General features: G+C 42.3%; 1 protein-coding gene across 5 annotated transcripts in view; it reads left to right on the plus strand.

The window, feature by feature from the left end:
• The window catches only part of SLC6A6 (solute carrier family 6 member 6), an 88425-nt gene that overhangs the window by 36100 nt on the left and 33003 nt on the right, over positions 1-19322 (plus strand). For 2 of the 5 annotated variants that reach the window (XM_017732541.1, XM_017732540.1), the window contains exon 2: positions 4427-4462. Coding sequence is in view for 2 of the 5 variants with exons in the window: in XM_017732539.1 (XP_017588028.1) it covers positions 561-591; positions 4427-4462; positions 6965-7030; positions 11363-11419 (190 nt within the window). In the remaining 3 variants the exon portion in view is untranslated. Of the gene's footprint in view, positions 1-384; positions 592-4426; positions 4463-6964; positions 7031-11362; positions 11420-19322 lie in introns of those variants that run through there. The other 3 variants (XM_017732539.1, XM_008632249.2, XM_008632251.2) reach the window with 3 other exon arrangements.

Here is a 19322-nt window from a genome sequence, read left to right on the forward strand (position 1 = left end):
CTCCCTTTGTCCGCCTCTACTCGCGGAACTCCCGGGCGCGCTCTCCCTTCCTCCCTTCCATTTCTTTATTAATTTATCCTTCTCCTTCCAGCCCCCTCCTCCCCAGCTCTCCCATTAACCCAGCGGTGTTTTTCCTCCCCAGAGGTTATTTTCCCCACACCCCCCCCCACACCTTGCGTTAACTTTTTTTGGCGATAACGTTCTCAGCCATTCCCCGCTGGCGGTCCTCCAGCACATCGACGGCGCACGCTTCTCTTCCCGGCTATTTTTGCCCATTTTTTCTCCTTCCAGCCCCCTCCTCCCCAGCTCTCCCATTAACCCAGCGGTGTTTTTCCTCCCCAGAGGTTATTTTCCCCACACCCCCCCCCACACCTTGCGTTAACTTTTTTTGGCGATAACGTTCTCAGCCATTCCCCGCTGGCGGTCCTCCAGCACATCGACGGCGCACGCTTCTCTTCCCGGCTATTTTTGCCCATTTTTTCTCTCCTTCCCACCCCTCTCCACTGTTTTTTTTTCTGTCTGCCGTGCGCTAACCTCGAGTGAAGAGACTGGTACAGGCAATGCTACATCTGATGCTAATGGGCCTACCTGGTGGGTAATACCGCTGTTGCTGCTTTCTTGTTATTTCCCTTATTTTTCTTTTTATTCCCCTCATTTTCCATTTATTTTGAGGGTTCTTGACATACTGAAATCAAAGTAGTGATGGGGCTTGGAAATAAAACACAGGGACTGCACAGGGCATGTTACTGAGCTCAGCGTGGTGTGAAGGGGTGATAATTCTGGGTTCGTCTGGGGGTAACTTGCATCCAAAATTCACCCGCTGGCTTTAAGATAATGAATGCCCATCGCTGTCTGATATTGTACCAGGCGGTATGTGGGAGGACTCACAAGGTTTCCATATAAGAACATGGGAGAATTTATTTCACCCAGGCGAAGAAATGTGCAGAGTATGTGTTATTTATGACTCTGAAGGCAAGCTGTGTTGTCCTTAGGCAGCTTCAAGAGTGGCAAAACTTGGCATTTAGAAATTGTAAAAGCTGATTTCTGCTGTTTAATAAGAGCTGTGTTTAAAGGGAAGCACGGATGAAAATAAAAAAAAAGAAAGAAGTAGTGGGAGAGGATCCAGATAAACATGAAGAAATACAACCCCACGCTGATTCCAGCACAGTTTGTGCCGAGGTGTAAAGATGGAGGTTTTTGATTAGTTCCCATGTTTTTTAACCGTATTGGGAAAGGCATTAAGAAAATGTGCCGAGAGGAGCTGGTTACGTTGATAGTACTATTTTGGTAACTGCATTTTTTATTTTATTGCTTGCATGTGAAAATGTTTTGAGTTTTGGACTAGCAAAACAGTGAGGCAGTCCTGACGGGGCACATGTCATCGGCTGTGTAATTCGGGGCTCGGATGACAGTTGCTACCGGTTTAGATTTTATGGCTTTAGGTTTGAGGGTAAATCAGCCCGTTAAAACCTGCTGCTGTGGAATTTAGATGGGAGAGGCTTTGGTGAGAACTCTGATGGTTGTTGACAGCCGGGTGCTTACCTCTGGGTCTGCGTTCAGTCGAGCTGACTGCTTTCTGGCATTGCCTACCTTTGCCACAACTGTTATGGAAAGGTTTCCCTGAAGGTTATTGGGGTTTTTTTTAAGCAAAATGTGTGAGCAGCTGAGGCAGCCAGCAGCGTGACAGTGACGGTGTCCCTCACCCTGACCAAGTCGAGTCTGAAGCACGAGTGCAGAGGGAGGATGTCTGTGTTGCCCTGGTTAAGCTAACACTGGAAACTTTATTTTTGGTACTTTCAGAGATAGTATCTTCCTGTTTCCCCTTCAACTGTCTCTTATCTGCTTTGCATGTCCTTTTTTTTTTTTTCTTTTCTCTTTTCTCTTTATTTGCCTTTCACCTCTGTCCCTTCCCCTTCCCACCTCTCCCACCTTGGTGCACTAAAGCAGGTCCCACTGGAGGGCGACAGACACTTTTCCCCTGCCTGGTGCTGCCCGGGGGGACCCCGACCCCGCGGCCGGGAGAGGAAAGGCCGCTTCTGGCTGTCATTTATTAACCTGCTTCTTTCACCGCGCGCTGTGAGGGTTATTTTCTGTCATACTTGGCAAAAAGCAGGAGGTCACAGGTGGCCTCCTGATATCTGTAGGCCCCGAGAAGGTGGATTTGTTCTCGGAGGTGCTGTATCCAAATCGTGCGGTGTTTGGTTTGTTTGTTTAGTAATCTTGGTCTGGAATCCGGTGGAAATTTGGAATCCTTCAAATGCTACCGACTTCTCTTTTATTTTCTTTTGCTGTAACCAGGAAAAATTTGGCGTACAACTCTTCATTGATAGTCTCAAATGTGAAGCTTTTGGGTGGGTTGCCTGGAGCTTTCATGTCAGAGGTGAAATGTTGGGGCAGTGGCAGCAGGCTTCAGTCGGTGTGAAATGCTGGCAGAAAAGAGGTGCCACATTACCCTGGAAAACTAGGAAGACACTTTAGGTTGGCTTGCTCTTGCTGCAGAGTGCTTGGGAAACCTCCCGTGCCTGAGTGGAGTTCTGTTTGTAAAGCCCCCGTGAGGATCTTGTCTTACAGCTAATCATTGCTAATATTTCAGTGAGGGTTTTTTTAATCAATACTCTTAGTGTATCTTAGTGGCTTCCAGCCAGGACCTATGGGCTGGATGTTTCCAAAGAGACTCTTGGGCACTTTCCAGGCAGCAATACTCCTAGGATTTTCATCAATGCACATCAAGGCTTAGCAGCAATCCCCTATTATTTTAATTTTGCCCCTTCTAGGTTTTCCAATGCCCCACATTTTTGCCGCCGTGGGCAGTGGGGCAACATTGCACTAATGCCCCAATGGCAGTGCTGCCAGTTCCACCAGTAAGGGGAGTGTCTGCAGCGGTGCCCTTCCTGAGGTTGTAATCATGCTGGCAAACAACTCTGAAAAGATTATGCTGATTAGTTTCTTTTAAATTTAACCATATTACAACACATAAAAATGGATGGGAAAGCCATGGTAGTTACAGCCTTTTGTAACTAATGTTTATTTGATTGGTCATATGAGTAAATTGTAGATCATTTAAGAAGTGAAGCTTTGAATAGATTACCCAGTCGGATTAGTGCCTTCAACTTCTTTTCATCACTAACTTAATTTACGTGACCAGAATGGATCAGGGTAATTTTTTTAAAAGTAATCCTGTGTCTACTCCAGTAAGGGCTCTATATACAGAACTAAAATTTATTCTAATGCCACTCTAGGGGGGTTGCTTGCAGGATTGGGTCCTTGGCCCTTAGAAGGAAAGCAGGTGGATGAAAATGCAATGATTAAATATTTGTTGAATTTCTTCCATACATGCCTATTTACTTGAATCCTCAGCCATTGTATTGCCATGGATTTAATTGATTGGTGTGAGCTGAGTATGATCCCAAGGCACGTAAACTTCAGAAAAAGCCCTTTAAATTGCTTACATAGTAGCTAATATTGACACAAGGTAATATAGTAGAAATTAATTTAAAATGCCACTCTTTACTGTCCTTTTTCCCCAAAAAACCTGCTGTTGGAAGGGCTGCTGTGTTGCCAGTCCATGACTCTGAAACCATGGCTGGTGTCCTACAGCATCTTCTGTATTTCTGTATTTCTGTCGGTCTCTTTTTTTCCAATGTGTCCAGATTTACACCAGCAAAAAGCCATTTAGTGCCAGCCCTAAACCCTGTTCCGAGAGCACCCACCGAACCCACCAGCCCGGCTGGTGGAAGGGGAGTTTGAATCAAATGGCACCAAGCCTGGGGTGGGTGGCAGCCCCATGGGTGCAGGAGGTGGCTGTTAAGGCCTGTTGGGAAGGTTCCACATTCTAGCAGTTGCTGGGTTTCCTCTTGTGGTTATCTATCGCTCAGAATTGTCACAGCCTCGACGGACGCCTTCGCTGCTGTGGCTACCCAGCCTGGGCTTGAATGCAGCCAGTGCTTGAGCACTGGCATGGAAAAACAACCCTGCTGTGCCAAAATGCAGCAGGAGGGCCCTGCTTCAGGGTGTTGGTGTAGGTCCCATGTCCATAGGTAGGAGAACAACGCATACACTGAGCCATGGGGTTTTCTCTGAGCTGGAATGTAGTTTAAAATCCTGTTATTTTTAAATTTTTTGATCCAGATCACATGGCATTTGTATTTTATTTCACTGTTGCAGTGTAATTTTCTGCTATTTAGATGGATATAGTCATATCTCCTGTGACGTTCTACATAGGATGAAACAAGAAATGATCTCTTGTTTTGGCATTGAGTCTATATTGAGTGTCCTAGTGTTCTTCAAATAAAAGTTTTTACTGATGAAATCAGAAAACGCAGTGCATTATAACATCGAAACCTGCCTGACTTATCTTGCTGGACGCATTTTTTTTCCTTTAAAATATTTTTCCTTTTTCTTTTTCTCTTTTTTTTTTTCCAAACAGGAAAAGAAAATACATTCAGCAGAGACTCTTCTTCATGTAAGTGTTATTTATGCTTGTTTATGAAATTACAAAAGGCTTTAAAAGCTCATTAAAACGTTCAAATACTTAACACTTACCATCTGTTTGTAGAAACCAAGTATAGAGCATGTAAAAATAGGCTGTAGTTCTACAGCAATAATGCTCAGCAACTGATATCTTAAATCTGTCTGTGCAGTTCTTCTGTGTGTATCACCACAGAATTTAGAAAAGGTTGCAAAGCACTTTGCAGACATTTAAACAGCATGCCCATAAAGTTGGTGTGTAAATCCTGGAGGGATAACGTTAAAATGGTTTGCCCAAGGCAGAGGAGATACATAAGTGAGAGGTGGATTTAGCACCCCAGAGTCCTTGATCCTCAAACCCTGTGACAAAAGTCAGCCTTTCTGCCTTGGATCCTACAGAATCCAAGTTCTGCCCATAGAGCCATTTGTTGTGTGCACGTGTGCAAATGTGTGCATGTGTCTGTGTGGGTAAGAGAGAGTGTGTGTACGTGTACCTGGCCTCAAATAGCCTGTAGGTATTTCAGGCCTTCTCTACAATCTATGGTGATGCCCATTAAAGTAAGAGTAGATGCCACCAACCATTGGTGTATACTGTTGCAAATGTTTTGTGAAAGCATTTGGCTCCAGCCTAGCTCTCTGTCTGGGGGAGCCTGTTAAAGTATTTTTCGTGGGACTGAGAAAGCTGCATGTCATAAAAACACAACGGGTTTTTTTTCCACACCATCTAGTGACCTGGGTTTTTTTGCATATCTCAGCTTTGAAAACTGTTGAGTAGTATAGGAAGCTCTGCTCTGGTATTTCTTCCTAGTAAATAAATCTGATTAAATGTTTTAAGGGGCTGCATAGATGAAGACTCTCATTGCCTTTATGCAAAATTAGCTAAGCAAGGAAAATGACTGCATTGTTCCCAATGCAGGGCCTGCTTTGCATAACTTCCAAGCATGTACTGTGTCCAGTGGCATGGCAAGCCCACCAGCACTCACCTCAGGCTGATTTCCCATAAGTCAATTTTTTTTTTTTAACAACATGTATCTCGGAATTGCAGCACTCCATTATGCTTGCGTAGCAACTTGCTGGTTAATATGTAGCAAAATGCCGTGTGGTAACAAATGTTTTTTTGCTATTGTTGAGCTGGAATGTTAGTTCAGCTTCTAGATAAAAGTGGCTTGCGCAAGGCGTCCCGGTAGACCATGATTTCTGTGGCTTGAACAGTAGTTCTGTAGGCAACCGTGTTCTGCTCTTCGTCTCCCCCGTGCTTCCCTTCATCTTCCACGTGAGCGAGGGGTGGGCTGACAGAAGGGCAGGGGCTGGCAGCCCTTTGCATCCTGCAAAGCACCAGCGTGGGGTTTATATTATGCCCATTGCTAGTCAAGCATCTGTTGAAAACACTCTTTATTCTGGTTGTGTTCCTAGCAGAAACATTGTTAGATGCTTTATTTAATAGCTTTAAACCACAAGTGTTCTTTGGCTGGTTTTATGGATAAGACAATCTTTCAAAAAAAAATCCAAAACCAAAAAAATCCAGTAATAAGTGAAGGATACCCCACAAAGGATTAAAGAATCCTCCTTCCCTGCTGCTGGGAATCCTAGGTGAGACTAGATGAAGTGTTTGTATCTTTGAGAAGGTACATCATCATTTTTAAAAGGTAACAGAGAAGGAAAAAATCCAGAAGGATTTTGAGTATGAACATTTTCAACATTTGTAGCTCATTATTTTTTCATTCTAGAGTAGGAAATTCAGATCTCTTGAAAATCCTGTGAAGCATGTGCTTCACAGAGATTATAAGTGGGAAATGGTGCAGCAAAAACACCTTTAATGGAAGAAGCTCCCAAATAGAGGAGAACCCAAACAGACGAACCCTACAGCAGTGATGGTACGGTGTCTGGAAGCTGCAGAATAACCACGCAGTGTAGATTTGGAGCGTTTTGCTTGGAGATTGCAGTATCCCAAAGAAGAATCCCTAAGTCCAATACATGCACTCTAAAATGAGTAATGAAAAGTCAGTGGTCCAGAAGCCATTTGCAGTGCAGCCTTCCATCACCTGCTGTGGCTTTTCAACAGCTAACGGCAAGCTTTGAGCACCAGAGCCTCTCTCCTCTGGTTCTGTGCATGAAATATTACGACTTTGACTCAATAACTCTATTTGTGCCTGTCTGTGCATTGGCTTCTCTTGGCTTCTACAACGATGTGAGTTTCCAAAAGCAAGTTAAACTCCAGGGATGGGAGTAGTGAGGTTATAGTGAATGGCAGGATGGTGAAGCATCCAGGACAGTGATCTCTCCCAGGCCCGGTTGACTCCTGTGGCAGTGAATGCTCAGTGGGGATTAACCCCTCAGGCCATGACTTGGGCCAGTCTCTGTGACAGGAGGTGACCACTTTGAGAAAGGGCTCTTTGTGATAGTAACCAGCCATATGTAGTTGTAATGATAAGAAAGGGACCATCTTATTTTAGTCACTTTGCGACAAATACTACCACAATTCATTACTTTCCATCAGTGCCTCATCCTATGGAGGAATCACCACTGCCCATCTACATTGAGGAGGGGACAGAAGTCCCGATTGGTGAGTGCAGTTGGGATGGGATTTGTTTAAGGGAGGGTATTAAGGGTACTTGGGTTTTATATTCCTCACATTTGTGTGTACCCGTTTGTCATTGAAAATTGTAAGGTCTGTTGCAAATGTTTTGGGGATTTTATTTTATTTTATTCTTTATTTTATATTTAGAGCTCCTGAGAGTTGTTAAATACTGCTAGCATTGGTTTTCAGCTAATCATAAATCAAAGTACATAATTTATGCAGTGACATTGAAAGCTTCCATGCAGGATGTCTTAATGCAAGGCTGGGGAAGACCATGAGTATCACAAGAGGTAGTTCCCACTTTGGCCTTTGACCTCAGTGTTGAGATACTCAGAATAATCTGAGGTCTGGGTCAGTGTTTTTGTTCTTGCTGACACTCTTAGGCCCAGCACCCAACAGACTTGCATTGCCTATACCACTGCATAGCCAGAAGAGAGGCAGAGAGGTTTGCCATTCCCTGTCGTGCACATTGAGGTGCTGCACACCCTCAGCTCTGAGCTCTGGTGTAGATGTATTCTCACTTCCTGGATATATAGGTTGGCTGTTGTTTTGGGTTTTTTTAAAATAGGGAAGCAGTCTTGAAGATAACCCATAAAAGAATGCAACGAAAAGATCAGTAAGTTGAACTGTGGTGATCTTTTTGGACAGTAGAAAGTTGTGATGGCAAAACTTCCCAAAGCCCCATCCTTACTCAATCTGTTCTGGACTGCATACAGTAAGTGTGCCTTATCTCTCACCTTGGGAATCTGCCTTGTTGAGCAGATGTGTCTCTTCAAACAAATTTTTCTTATTATATATCCTGAATTTTTCCATTCCTAAATTCAAGCAATTGCTTCTTGCCCTACTATCTTTTGAGCTAGATTAATTACCTTCCCTCTACACACAGTACCTGGAAGGTATTTATAGCTGGATCTCAGCCCAGGAGTCTTCTCATTTATAGAACATATTAATTTTAGCTTACTCTCTCCTTAGATCACTTTTATTGTCCTTATTTGTATTTCCCTTAATTTCTCTATCTCCTTTCTAATATGTGGAGACTTGAACAACTCATAATTTGTTCACTGTGGCTGTTTTGACACAGCATTATGCTTTAGATTTCCATATCATCCCTTCCCATGCCCACATCCAGAAGTAGCTTAGCTTTTGACCCTTCTGCATCACTCAGTAGGATCACACAGAGAAACTCTATTACTTGGCTAATCTTACCTGGAATCACCTTTAGGTCCTTCTTGGATTCATGGCTTTGCTAGCTGCTCCTCAGGCAATGTCACTGCTCTCCTGGGATGTTGGGCTTTATACTTCCAAACACTAAATCCCCATCCCATTGCATGCCACTTATTTTATCCAGGAATATTTTGAAACAGTGTGCCATTATTTATTTTAATGCCCTGGGATTTTATCATTTACATAGAAGTTGTTACTGTTTTACTCTATATAGAAAAAAATACTTAAATTTTTAATATTTTGATACCTATTACAGCTTTTGCATGTTAGTCCAGACTCCTTTCCCAGCTTCATGATTCTTATTTGTATACCTTCCCTAATTATCTATCCTCTAGTTTAAAAAGTTCATAAGAACTGACAGGTTTAGCCTTCTCCTTGTCTTAATTTTTTACCTTTCCTCATTATACAGTGAGTGTATTGTTTCTGTGCCTCTTCTATGCATGGCATGATGTGGTCTTTCCCACAGCAGATCATCTTTTCCTCACCTCTCCTGGGGTTGTAGTCAGCTGAAGGTCTGCTGGACTTTAGTCCTCCCTTGTAGAGCTGTTAAGGCTGAGTTCTGTCCTGGTCCCTGGAATTTCATCTTGTCTTTCCCACTGCACTGAGGAAACCTGAACAGCTGAGGTGGTGGCACCTGCACCAAAAAAAATACTGTAAGGCTGATGAGTCACAGAACTGACCGACCAACCAACCGAAAAAACCCCAAGTATGAGTGGAAAGCTTTTTAGAGGATGTTTGTTCGGTGCTGTCATGAAGCAGGTTTGTTGGATCAGGCTCTGAAGTGCAGCACCAGCTGTGAAATAGCCAAATTGGGTTGGAGAGGGCACCGTGTTTACTTATTCCAAATAAGTGTCTGGACTGTCAATACAGCAAGCTGTGGTTGAGGGGCAATGAGTGGAAAAAGTAAATGATGCAGAGATGAGGGCAAACCACAAGCTCTGAGTTTAGTATCTGAATGTCTGGCATGGGTCAGGGCTTTTAGATGCAGCATAAATCAAGGTAGGAAGCAGCTGAAAAATTCTGCTCTGGATCTGGGTCTCGGTATTGATCCTGCATTCAGTTGAGCTCACCAGTGTGATCCACATCCTGAGGGCCCATTTGCACCTGTACAGACCAGAACAGGAATAAAACAAAGTCCTGTCTGCGTTTAGGCTGGAGAAAAATAGCACACAGTGCAGTTGTTAAAACATTTCATTCAGCACAACCATCATTTACTTTTAAAAGGTTGTTTGGAGAACTTAGATTATTTCCTCATGTGAAACACATTTTGGCTGCTATATGGCATGCATATTATTCTGACCCAGGCCTGACTGGTGGTGCTAGATTGCTTTGTAGCTTCTGTAACTATTAAAAAATAGAAAAATCAGTACATTTTTTTCAGAGTCTAAATTTAACAGAGCTAATTATTTCAAGCATTTAAAAAGGAACATAAATCCCACTTGTTTATTACAGCTGCTTCATGAAAACAGCAGCTACAAATAATACTCTATAATAAAAATCTAGCTAACACTGTCATGAATTAGCCAACAAGAGAATGAACGTTTGAGATCTGGACAAGGGCAGCCTTTCTTCTCTGGTAGAAGGTCTTTGCATTGAGGAGAAGGTGGTTATTACCTAAATGCTGGTTTATCACCTTGGGTGAAATGAACACTTTGACATTTCTGCATAGATTAATATGACTTTTGATTGGAAAAAGGCCTGAGCTCTACTTAATTTTTATGTACTTTTGCCCTTTTTCAAATACATTCCTAGAGGAAGGTAGCTGAGTGAGATGCAACAAATATTTTAATAAATCAAAGATATTAATGAGGAGATGGGGAATATATTGTGACCACTAGCAAAGAACCTACGGAGTAGCAATAAAAGGGTGCAGGTCAAATGCTGGGAGTCTTGGTTCAGGCATGATTTCAGTTATCTCCCATCTAACTAAACAGTTCAGGAGATTCAAGGGGAGGAAATAGGCAGAGCAGGTCCTTATTCCCCATGGCCATTCATGGTAAGGTCATGGACATACTCTTCCATCACTGTTGTGTTAAATACTGAAGAAAACAGCTGAGACCACACAGTCTAAATTTACATTTTGTAAACCAAAAACACAGGAAAAATTATTTGTATTGGTAATCATTGCATTTGGGCTATACAGGAGACCACCAAGGGAATAACTGAGTCCTTGGGGATCAGGAGCAGTAGAGCTGTAGGCTGAAGTGGTTTTTTTTTTCCTTCCAAGTCACATTTGAGATGTTAGTGTTGTTTGATACCTGTGAAATTAGCTCAAAGACATAAAAATTCAGGACATAATTCTCAACTGATTTATTCCAGCATAGTTTTGTTGATTACAGTAGCATTACTATTGCTTTATCGTGTAAATTATGACAGAAGTCAGACCCCCTTTTTCAGGAATCACCCCTGCTGACCTTCAACCCCATTGCACTTCTGCTGTAGCTCTGAGTCCCTACGTGGACAAAATCCCAATTATCCCCTTCCATCTTTCTGATCCACTTTTGCTAATGAATAGCACTGGCTTCAGTGTACTTTTGTCAAATGCCTGCAAGTGTTAAATAGACCTTACCTCTACAGGATTCTTACCCCAATGAAATCATGTGGGTGTGGTGGAAGGCTCCACCTGAATCCATGTTCTCTTGATTGTACTCACAAGTCAGGGTGCAGCCTGGGCTCATTTACAGCATCTTGATTACAGGAGAAGAATTTTCTTGTAATCACACAGTTTGTTCTGCCGCTACTCAGTCCCTGCTTTTAAGCATCTCTGATGTTTTCTTCATGATAAAAGCTGGATTTCTAGTCTACTGCTCTTGGGCAGACTTACTGAAAGAGAAATGCTTTGTTACTTTTTGTGTCTCCTTTGATAAGAGAAAGTGCCCCTTTTCCAGCCCAGAAGAGTATTTGACACCCTACAGAGAGCTGGCTCTGTGTCTCTCTAGGAGGTTGCCTTCCCTTGCAAGAGAGGAGAACCTTTTCTGTTGCACATGCTTCAAGGTTTGCTCTTTCATGGGGAGCTGGCACACAGAAAGCTTGATTTTTGCCAGGTACTGAGTGCCTTCTGCAAGGTATTGAGTGCCCTCCTATCCTTTGCAGCCAAAAAGGAGTTGATTGCTCTTGGCATCAGTCAAATCTGGACCCAGAAGACCACAGGTAGTATTTAACAATTATTTATATGCTTTCGCATGCCAGAGTTTGTCTGAATTAATTTTCCTTGCATATGAGAGATTTGAGGCATTAATGACACTTGCCTGCCACTAAAAACAGATTTTTTTAAAAATAATAATAATAATACAATAATAAGCATGACATTTATTGCATTGCCATGGGGAAATTAAAAACCCCCAACATTAACTAGAGTCCAAGTGACTATTAGCTCTTCAGAGCTAATGTGTGAGTTATATACCCTGAATGAGCACCATATGCCAGTTCATTGTGGCACAGTGAGTCACAGGACACATTGTGGAAAGCAATAATTGCTTGGCATGCACTGAAGAACTCAGTAGGGCTTTTTGTTTGGTTTTCTTAAAGGAATATGTTTTACTCTGACAATAAAATGGGTATTGTCTGATATGCTGCCACCAGGGACTATTGCTTATTTTGTACTTAACCTGGAGCTTACCCATTTGTCACTCACAGCACACCTCCTCAGTATCTTTTGCTTTCCAACTGCTTGTATTGTATGTGTGCAGTACCAGGAGAGTGAGGAGTGAGCCTTCCATTTGGTATCATCTTGTCATTTTGTATCAATCCCCTTTCCCTTTCTTCCTCCTCTTCCTTCTTTGTCCAATAGAGACATTCAGATTGTTTATATGGAATAAATGTTCATCCTGAGCACAGTCAAGCAGTGGGACGAATTGCACAGGGATCGTACAGTCTCCACTCTTGGTCAGAGCTTAACCAGATAAGGCCATCAGCAAGCCAGTCTAATTTTGATATTGGCCTTTCTTTGAGCAGGAGGCTGGGCTATATGATCTCCAGAAATCCCTTTTAACCCAAATTACTTTATGGTTCTGTTTAATACCCAGTTCCTGTACTGATTCAGCCATAGTACTGTGCATGTCATTAACTCCTCACTCCCTGTCACTGTCACTCTCTTTCCTACCTGCATAGACCAGGAGAGACCTCATGAGGGGACAGTGGGTTTATTCACGTGGGAACAATATCAAGATGTAAATGGTGACCTCAAGTGAGATCAGTAGGTGAAATTTGGGTATCTCTGGAATTATTTGGAATTTGTAACAGGATTTCACTTGAGTTCTCTTCAAATCTTCAGTAAGTTCCAATAAGTTATCAATTGAAGAGTTTGATGAATAATTATATCAGGATGATAAGTCTTTAAAAAGTAAATACCACCTTATTTTTTTTTCCTTTTCAGTGACAAATCTCATTCTCTAGCAGCCTTGAAGAGAGCTTTGGGGAATTTAGGATTTAGTGAGTCACCAACTGCCCTCACTGGGCCGTTACGTGCTGGTTTCCTCATGCAGCCGTAACCACGTGAGGGAGTTAATGCTGCACAGAGCATCTGCTCCTCAGCTCAAGGCCCTCCCAGCCCTGCAGCTGTCTGCCAGAGAGCTGGGACATGCACAGGGGCATCTGCAAGCTCCATCGGATAGCAAATTTTCATGTTAGGCCCATATGTTAGCCAAAAAAATGCCCTTCATCAGAACAATGTTATTTTAATTGTGCTGAGAGGAAGCAAGATCACATTCAGATTGACCATACCAGCCTAGGGGATTTTCAACAATGATGTAGCTATTCTAAGGGGGAAAAAAAACCTCAAAAACTCCCTTGCTGGGAAAAAAAAACCAGGAACATTTCATAGGGTTTCATAGGGTTGCTCTTTCAAATCTGACAAGTTAAAAGTGCTTTTTCTCCTTCTCTCTACTTTATCAACAAGAAGTATATTACTTATCCAAACACCTGATTTCCCATCAGGCTCTATCAAAAGTAAAGTTTACAAATGGGGCTGCCATAGTGGATTGAGGAAAGACTAAATATGGGCAACCAAAAGCTTTTGATGTCCCCTTTTATACAAGGCAGGATTCTAAAATCAAGTTTTGACAGGACAGACGAGCTTTCATTGCTGCCCTCCCTTTTCTGTAACCGCACAGATACTCTCACCTCATAACTCATCCTCCTCAAAAGATGCAGAGTACTGCTCTTTCAAGTGCAAAAAGGGTGTTGTGCCATGTAGAGGGAATATAGTAATGGAAAATACTGGTGCTCAGTAGGGTTGAAGTTCCTTTCTCCTCTGCCCTTTGTGCAGTACACAAGCAATACGTTACAAGTCAAATTTCATGGGCAGGTGGTATCCAAATGTGGCATTTCAAGCAGTACATCTGACTTCGAATCACCTAGGTTTCTCCTTTCTCCTAGATTTCTGTAAAGCTATCACAAGTTCATGTCGCTCTTGTACAAGTCACCTACAAAAATTCAGACAATTCAACCAAGGAACTCTCTCACTTTCTACCATTAATTTGTATGTGAAGTGTTTTTGTTGCTATCTCAGCTGTTTGTCAGGTGCCTATTGTTTATAGTGGAACTGCAAACAATTTCCCACCTGTCTATTATTAGCTTTTGCATAAGAAAATCAAATGGTGAAAAACAATTGTAGTCATGATGAAGACAGCTGTAGATACTAAAGGTTAATGTGCCGTGTTGGTATCTTATGTAAGTGTGTTCGCTGAGATGAAATTGCACCGAGAAAAATCCTCAGCTGGTAACAGGAGTAAGTTCAGTTTACAGTAGTCAGGCTAGGACTATAAAAGCAACCTGCAATGAAACCATCAACTGGCATTTGTTTGAAAAGATAAGAAGAGATGGAGAAAAATACTCAGGCTGTTCACATATTGTTGTGCTGTATTTGGGGAAGCTTACCTACAAAAGCCAGCAGAAAAACAAGTAAACAAGTACCTGTAGCATGTGGGATTGACCCTGGTATAAAGGTGGGACTGCATATACTTGTTTCTTGTGTTGGAGTCTGCCTTTGCTGTAATAAAATTCCCTTTGGAGTCAGCAATTCCAGGGTGAATTCTGTGGGGCTTTTGTCCAGGTAGTGTGTGAGCTCAGGGTTTTGTTGCTGCTTGGTGTGTGCTTTGCACTTTGCAGACCGTGGTATGCAGAAGTGGTTTATGTGTTGGTTTCCTTGGAAAAATGAAGTATTTGTTCTGGTGCTGTTTGGTTTTCATATCTCTTGACATAAAAACGAGCACAGCTCCCGCTCTGTGAAAGCTGATGTCAGAGACCCATGGCAAAACTGAACTGAAAATACACCTCTGGTTGGGAATCACTCTGAATCACACAGTGTTTAAAAGCACGGTGGTTTAGTGGTCAATACCAAAGGTTCTGCTCGCAACTCAGAACTTCAAAGCAGATGGCCAAGTGATCAAATTAGTGATTTTTTTGATCAAATCATGCCCATTACAAGGCCTGTAGGACATAGTGGTATTCCTTCTCAATTGCCCTCCAGGAGCACAATGAGTGGCTCTGGGCAGCCAGGGAAGTTGAGAGGACAGGGCTGCAGCTGGAGACAGAGCCAAGGCTGTTCTGGGATTAAACAAAACATGCCATTGTCCGGCTGTGCAAGCCAGCACCTGGCACCAGCTGCAGGAGAGCAAATAAATTTCATAGTGTCTACAGAGCTTCACTTTTTTGTGTGTGTGAAAGTCTATGTTTCACCAACCTGTTTTGCAAAGTTGTGCTCTCCCTGAGTTTGTTCACCAGCTTTGCCACTTCTTCTTTTTGCACATCCCCTGCAGACCCCCCCGTGCTGCTGCACTGCCATGTCAGTGGTTTCAATTTCATTTCCTGTGTGAAACTTCATACGCCTAAGGTTTTTGTTCCTTTTTTTGTTTTTTTTTTCTTGAAGGAAAGAAAACAACAGTAAAGTAAACCTCAGGGTGCTTAGGAAATTTCTGTTGCTGAAGGCCTGTGAGCAGGGGTGCTCTGGCCAAGCACCCCAGTCACCCTGGTTCATCAGCAAAGGGTTGTTGCTGCACTTCTTAAAAGATTACAGCTCATTTCTGTCACTGAGTCATATTTTTGCTGATATTTACTGCTAGCATGGAGGAGAAGTCAAGGCTAAAATCAAAAGTACCTCACTCTCACCATTAAGTTTTAGTACTCATGGCCCAGCCCTCAGGGCTTTGTAACCTGCTCGGTTTTATAGCCCTGTAATGGGACTAACACTGCGGATCGCGTGCGTGTAATAGCTGTTTTCCTGGTACAGGTTGGCTGGCTGCTTTCCACCCACGGTGCCGTGTTGCACAACTCCTCCTTCCATATATGTATTCTAGAAAAAAACAAAAAAAATCAGGTGTTAGGCAGATGGGGCACAGGAACAAAGAAGAAAAGATTATTCCTTTCCACTGATAGTGTGAGGATCTGGATTTCTGGGAGTAAGGTACTGTATGACATGTTTAAACAGCTGCCACAGGTGGGATAGAAATCTGTCCTCAGTTATTGTTTAAGATGAATGGATAGAGGCAGTAAAAACACAACTCTGGCTTTGTGTGGAGGTGGCCTAGGCAGGTATGGCATCAGCTGATCAAAGCCATGGCTGGATATAGAAAACTCTACTTGTTTTTCCAAAAACGTGTAATCTTACACATCCATCTTTTTTTTACTTAGTTAGAAAACATAATGAAGAAGTATAGTAATCCTCAATTGGGAGAAAGCCCTGAACATTAGCATTGGTAAACTCAGTTAATTTAAGGCTAAATTTAGAACTAGAGTGAAAGAAAAAACAGGCGAGGGTGAAATTATTTATCCCCAAGAAAAGATTTCTTTGAAATAAGGAATTCATATGTTTTATTGCACATTTGCCTCACTAAATGGCTGCTTTATTGTTTCTCTTCCCTCTGCCGGGGCAGTGCTCCATTATCGTAGCATGGAAATTGCTGTCTGACATTATCATGTGTTGTAAGTGCCTTGCCGAAGTGTCACATAGGATCAATACACTATTAATCACATGCAAAAAATTCAATAGGCACAGGGCACACCACTGACCATTTGAGTTCATAAGCTTTGAGAGCTTTACGGAGTTTGCCTTTTTTAATAGCAGGATGAAGGACATCCTTTAATTGATTTTGGTGTGGTTTATTTGTGGCAATAAAACTAATTTCATTGACACCAGAACTTGATAGAGAATTGCAATCCATTCAACGGCAGACCCTCAGAATTTAAAGCAAAATACAACAATGCTTGTTCATTTGGTCAAAAAGTGTATAACTGCAGGGTACAAGGAGGTTGAAGAGTTGAGGATGCACACAGCTTGTTGAATCTCCTTCAGCAATGCCCATCTTGCTTGGAATGTCATCAGCTTGCTACACCACGCAGATAGAATGCATTTTGTTAAGGGCCCTCCCTTAAGGACAAAGGCCACAAGAGGTGGTGTCACCCAGTAAAGTAATGGTTTTCCACTTCCACGGCGGGAGAGCTGGTAGAGCAGAGGGAGCAGGCAGGGATGGCAGTGGGAAGCTGGTGCTTCTTTCCAGCCTGTTGACAGTCAGGAGGCTGTGAGCTGGCACACCCAGAGGCATTAATTTGGGTCAGCAGTTGGCTTCATGTGAGCAAACCCAAGTTTTAACTGGTTGTTGTCCTGCGCGTAATTACCAGTACAATACGCAAAGCACATCGAGCAGTTTCCACTCAGTCTCTCTGCCACTGCCAATCCCCCCTCCTTCCCCTTGGTTGTCTTTGCAAGAGCAGCCCCTGGTTTGCCTCTCTGAGGAGGACAGAACAGGAGGACCATGGCTCTCCAGGCAGGACACTTGGTTTCTCACTGGGATACAGGAGACCCTGTGCCCACAGGGGATTTCCCTAGGACAGAGTCATAATCAGTGTGACTCAGTGCCAGTCCTCTGCTTCACTGCATCCCATGCTCTTCCTTACTGACTACCATGACTTGCCTGTGCCATCTCCCTGAGGAATCAGGCTACATCCCTGAGGCTGGGAAGCATCATCTTTGCTTCAGCCCCTGTTTAGGGTCAAGGTCATGTTCCCTCTGAAATCCATTGGAATTTGTGGGTATCCATTTTCCTCCTTTCCACCCCACAAAATGGAAAAGGAGTTTTTCATTTCCTCCTGTTCTGGGTTTAGTTGTAACTGCTTTGTTCTTTGACATAAATAAGTAGAACAAAATGAGCATCCAGAGTATTATGTGACTGCAGATTTTCTGCTGCTGAAACCTGAGCAAAGATGCAGGATTTTATAACAGCTCAGTTGTGTGACATGGTGCCTATTTGAAGCATTTGAAGAGCATGAATGGAAACACCAGCAAGAAAAAAAACCATGTAAGGAAAAAAGATACCTTTTGTCCAGACCAAAACTGATGAAAAAGAAATTGCATTAAGCCCTGGACTTTTCTTTCAGAGTAGGCTTCAGCTTTATAAAGAAGTTCATTTTGCTCCTAGAAAATTTTCAGTAGCAAATTTTCCAGTCAATCTTAGAAGACTAAAAAAAGCATCACAGTGAAAGAAAAGGAAATGATGAAGAAGCAAGAAGGGAGATGGAGAAAGTTGGAGTGAAAACCGAGAAAGAAGAAAGGACAAATGGGTTTTAGGGTTTAAATAGCAACCCAAACCAGGGAAAAGTATTCAGAAAAAGAGGAGTCCATTAAAGATAAAAGTGAGCTGCAGTTCAGGGAATTTTTAGAGGCACTTTTTAAGAGGAAGAGAGGCAGTGTGTGCAGTAAAGGGAGTGGTACTATTTTTCAGAAAATGTAGGTATCTTGTTCAGTGAAGCAGAACGAACTTGGATATGAACTGGGGACAGTAAGTGAAGTCAGGTGCTCTTTGGATACTGACAGGGCCTTGAGGGCTGCCAGACATAAAGGCTTTTTCTCCTCCAGATTCGAAAGACTTGCACTTAAGCCATAAGTTTGATCAAGGGGCTGTTTATTTTAATCATGTATCGATTGTTTTAACCACACTGCCCTGGGAGGGAAGGAGAACTGTCAACGTTAAGAATTACAGCTTTCAAAGTACCAAGTAATCCTAGGAAATGAGCCAAACATAATAAATGCAGTTTTATTTGGGACCTGATCCTACTACTGTTGGAATCAATAGCAGCTTTTCCACTGCTCTCAATGAAAGTGGAAGCTGCTTATTTGAAGACCAGCTCTGATCCAGCAATCAGGGCATCTAATTTTGAAATATTCATGAATGTGAATGTAAAATAATAATTTTTCAAAAGAGCCAATCCACAAATAGATTGGCAGTTCTAGGAAAGTTCAGTCTTTAAAGGAATGTTGACTTCAATTTGCAGGATACAAAATAAAAAATGACAGAAAAATAAGAGATAGCAATGTCCAAAGAGGAAGGGAGCTTAAACAGGGTTAGAAAAATTAATTATGTGGTAAACTGATGACTTTCAAAAATCATTGAGGCAGAAAAGGATGAGAGAGCACTGAGAAGCTCAAGATATACAGTCTGCACAGGCTGAACTTAGTAGAGAAGGGTCCTTGAAAGCAGAAGTAGTGATGGTACACATCATACTGCAAAAATAGTCCATAAAATCAGCAGTACAGCCATACAGTCATTGCTCAAGCAGCATTCCCATCAAGGTCAGAGACACTCTGAATGTGTACTTTGCTTTTAGTTTCCCAAAAGAAGAAGAAGCTAGAAAAAAACACCTTCAGTTCCCATTCTAGTCAACAATTCAGTATGTTGAATCTTTAATCATATGCATTGGCTAAAAAAGAAGTATCTGCTTTGCTGTGGTTTCTGATGTTCACATGCAAGACAAGGCGTGCATTTTAGCATGTGTAAATATTTACAAACACATATCTGTGTGTACAGGCAGACTTTGATTTTCCCATTTCCATCAGCATTTGGAAAAACACTGTTTGAAAGATTTGATTTTTAGTGACTATTAAATGAGGTGGCATCCACAATGGATTTGTCCTCAGGGCTCCTCCTGGAAGGTGTTGCTGTGCATTGGTCACTTGTCTCCAGCTATATGAAGCTTGGAGCGGATCATTACTGTAATCCCAAAGCAAAAACTGAACACAGTGTATTTTCAGATGTGTAATCCATGGGTTGTCTGTCAAAAA

The sequence above is a fragment of the Corvus brachyrhynchos genome, unplaced genomic scaffold (assembly GCF_000691975.1).
Source record: "Corvus brachyrhynchos isolate BGI_N302 unplaced genomic scaffold, ASM69197v1 scaffold4, whole genome shotgun sequence".
NCBI lineage: Eukaryota > Metazoa > Chordata > Aves > Passeriformes > Corvidae > Corvus > Corvus brachyrhynchos.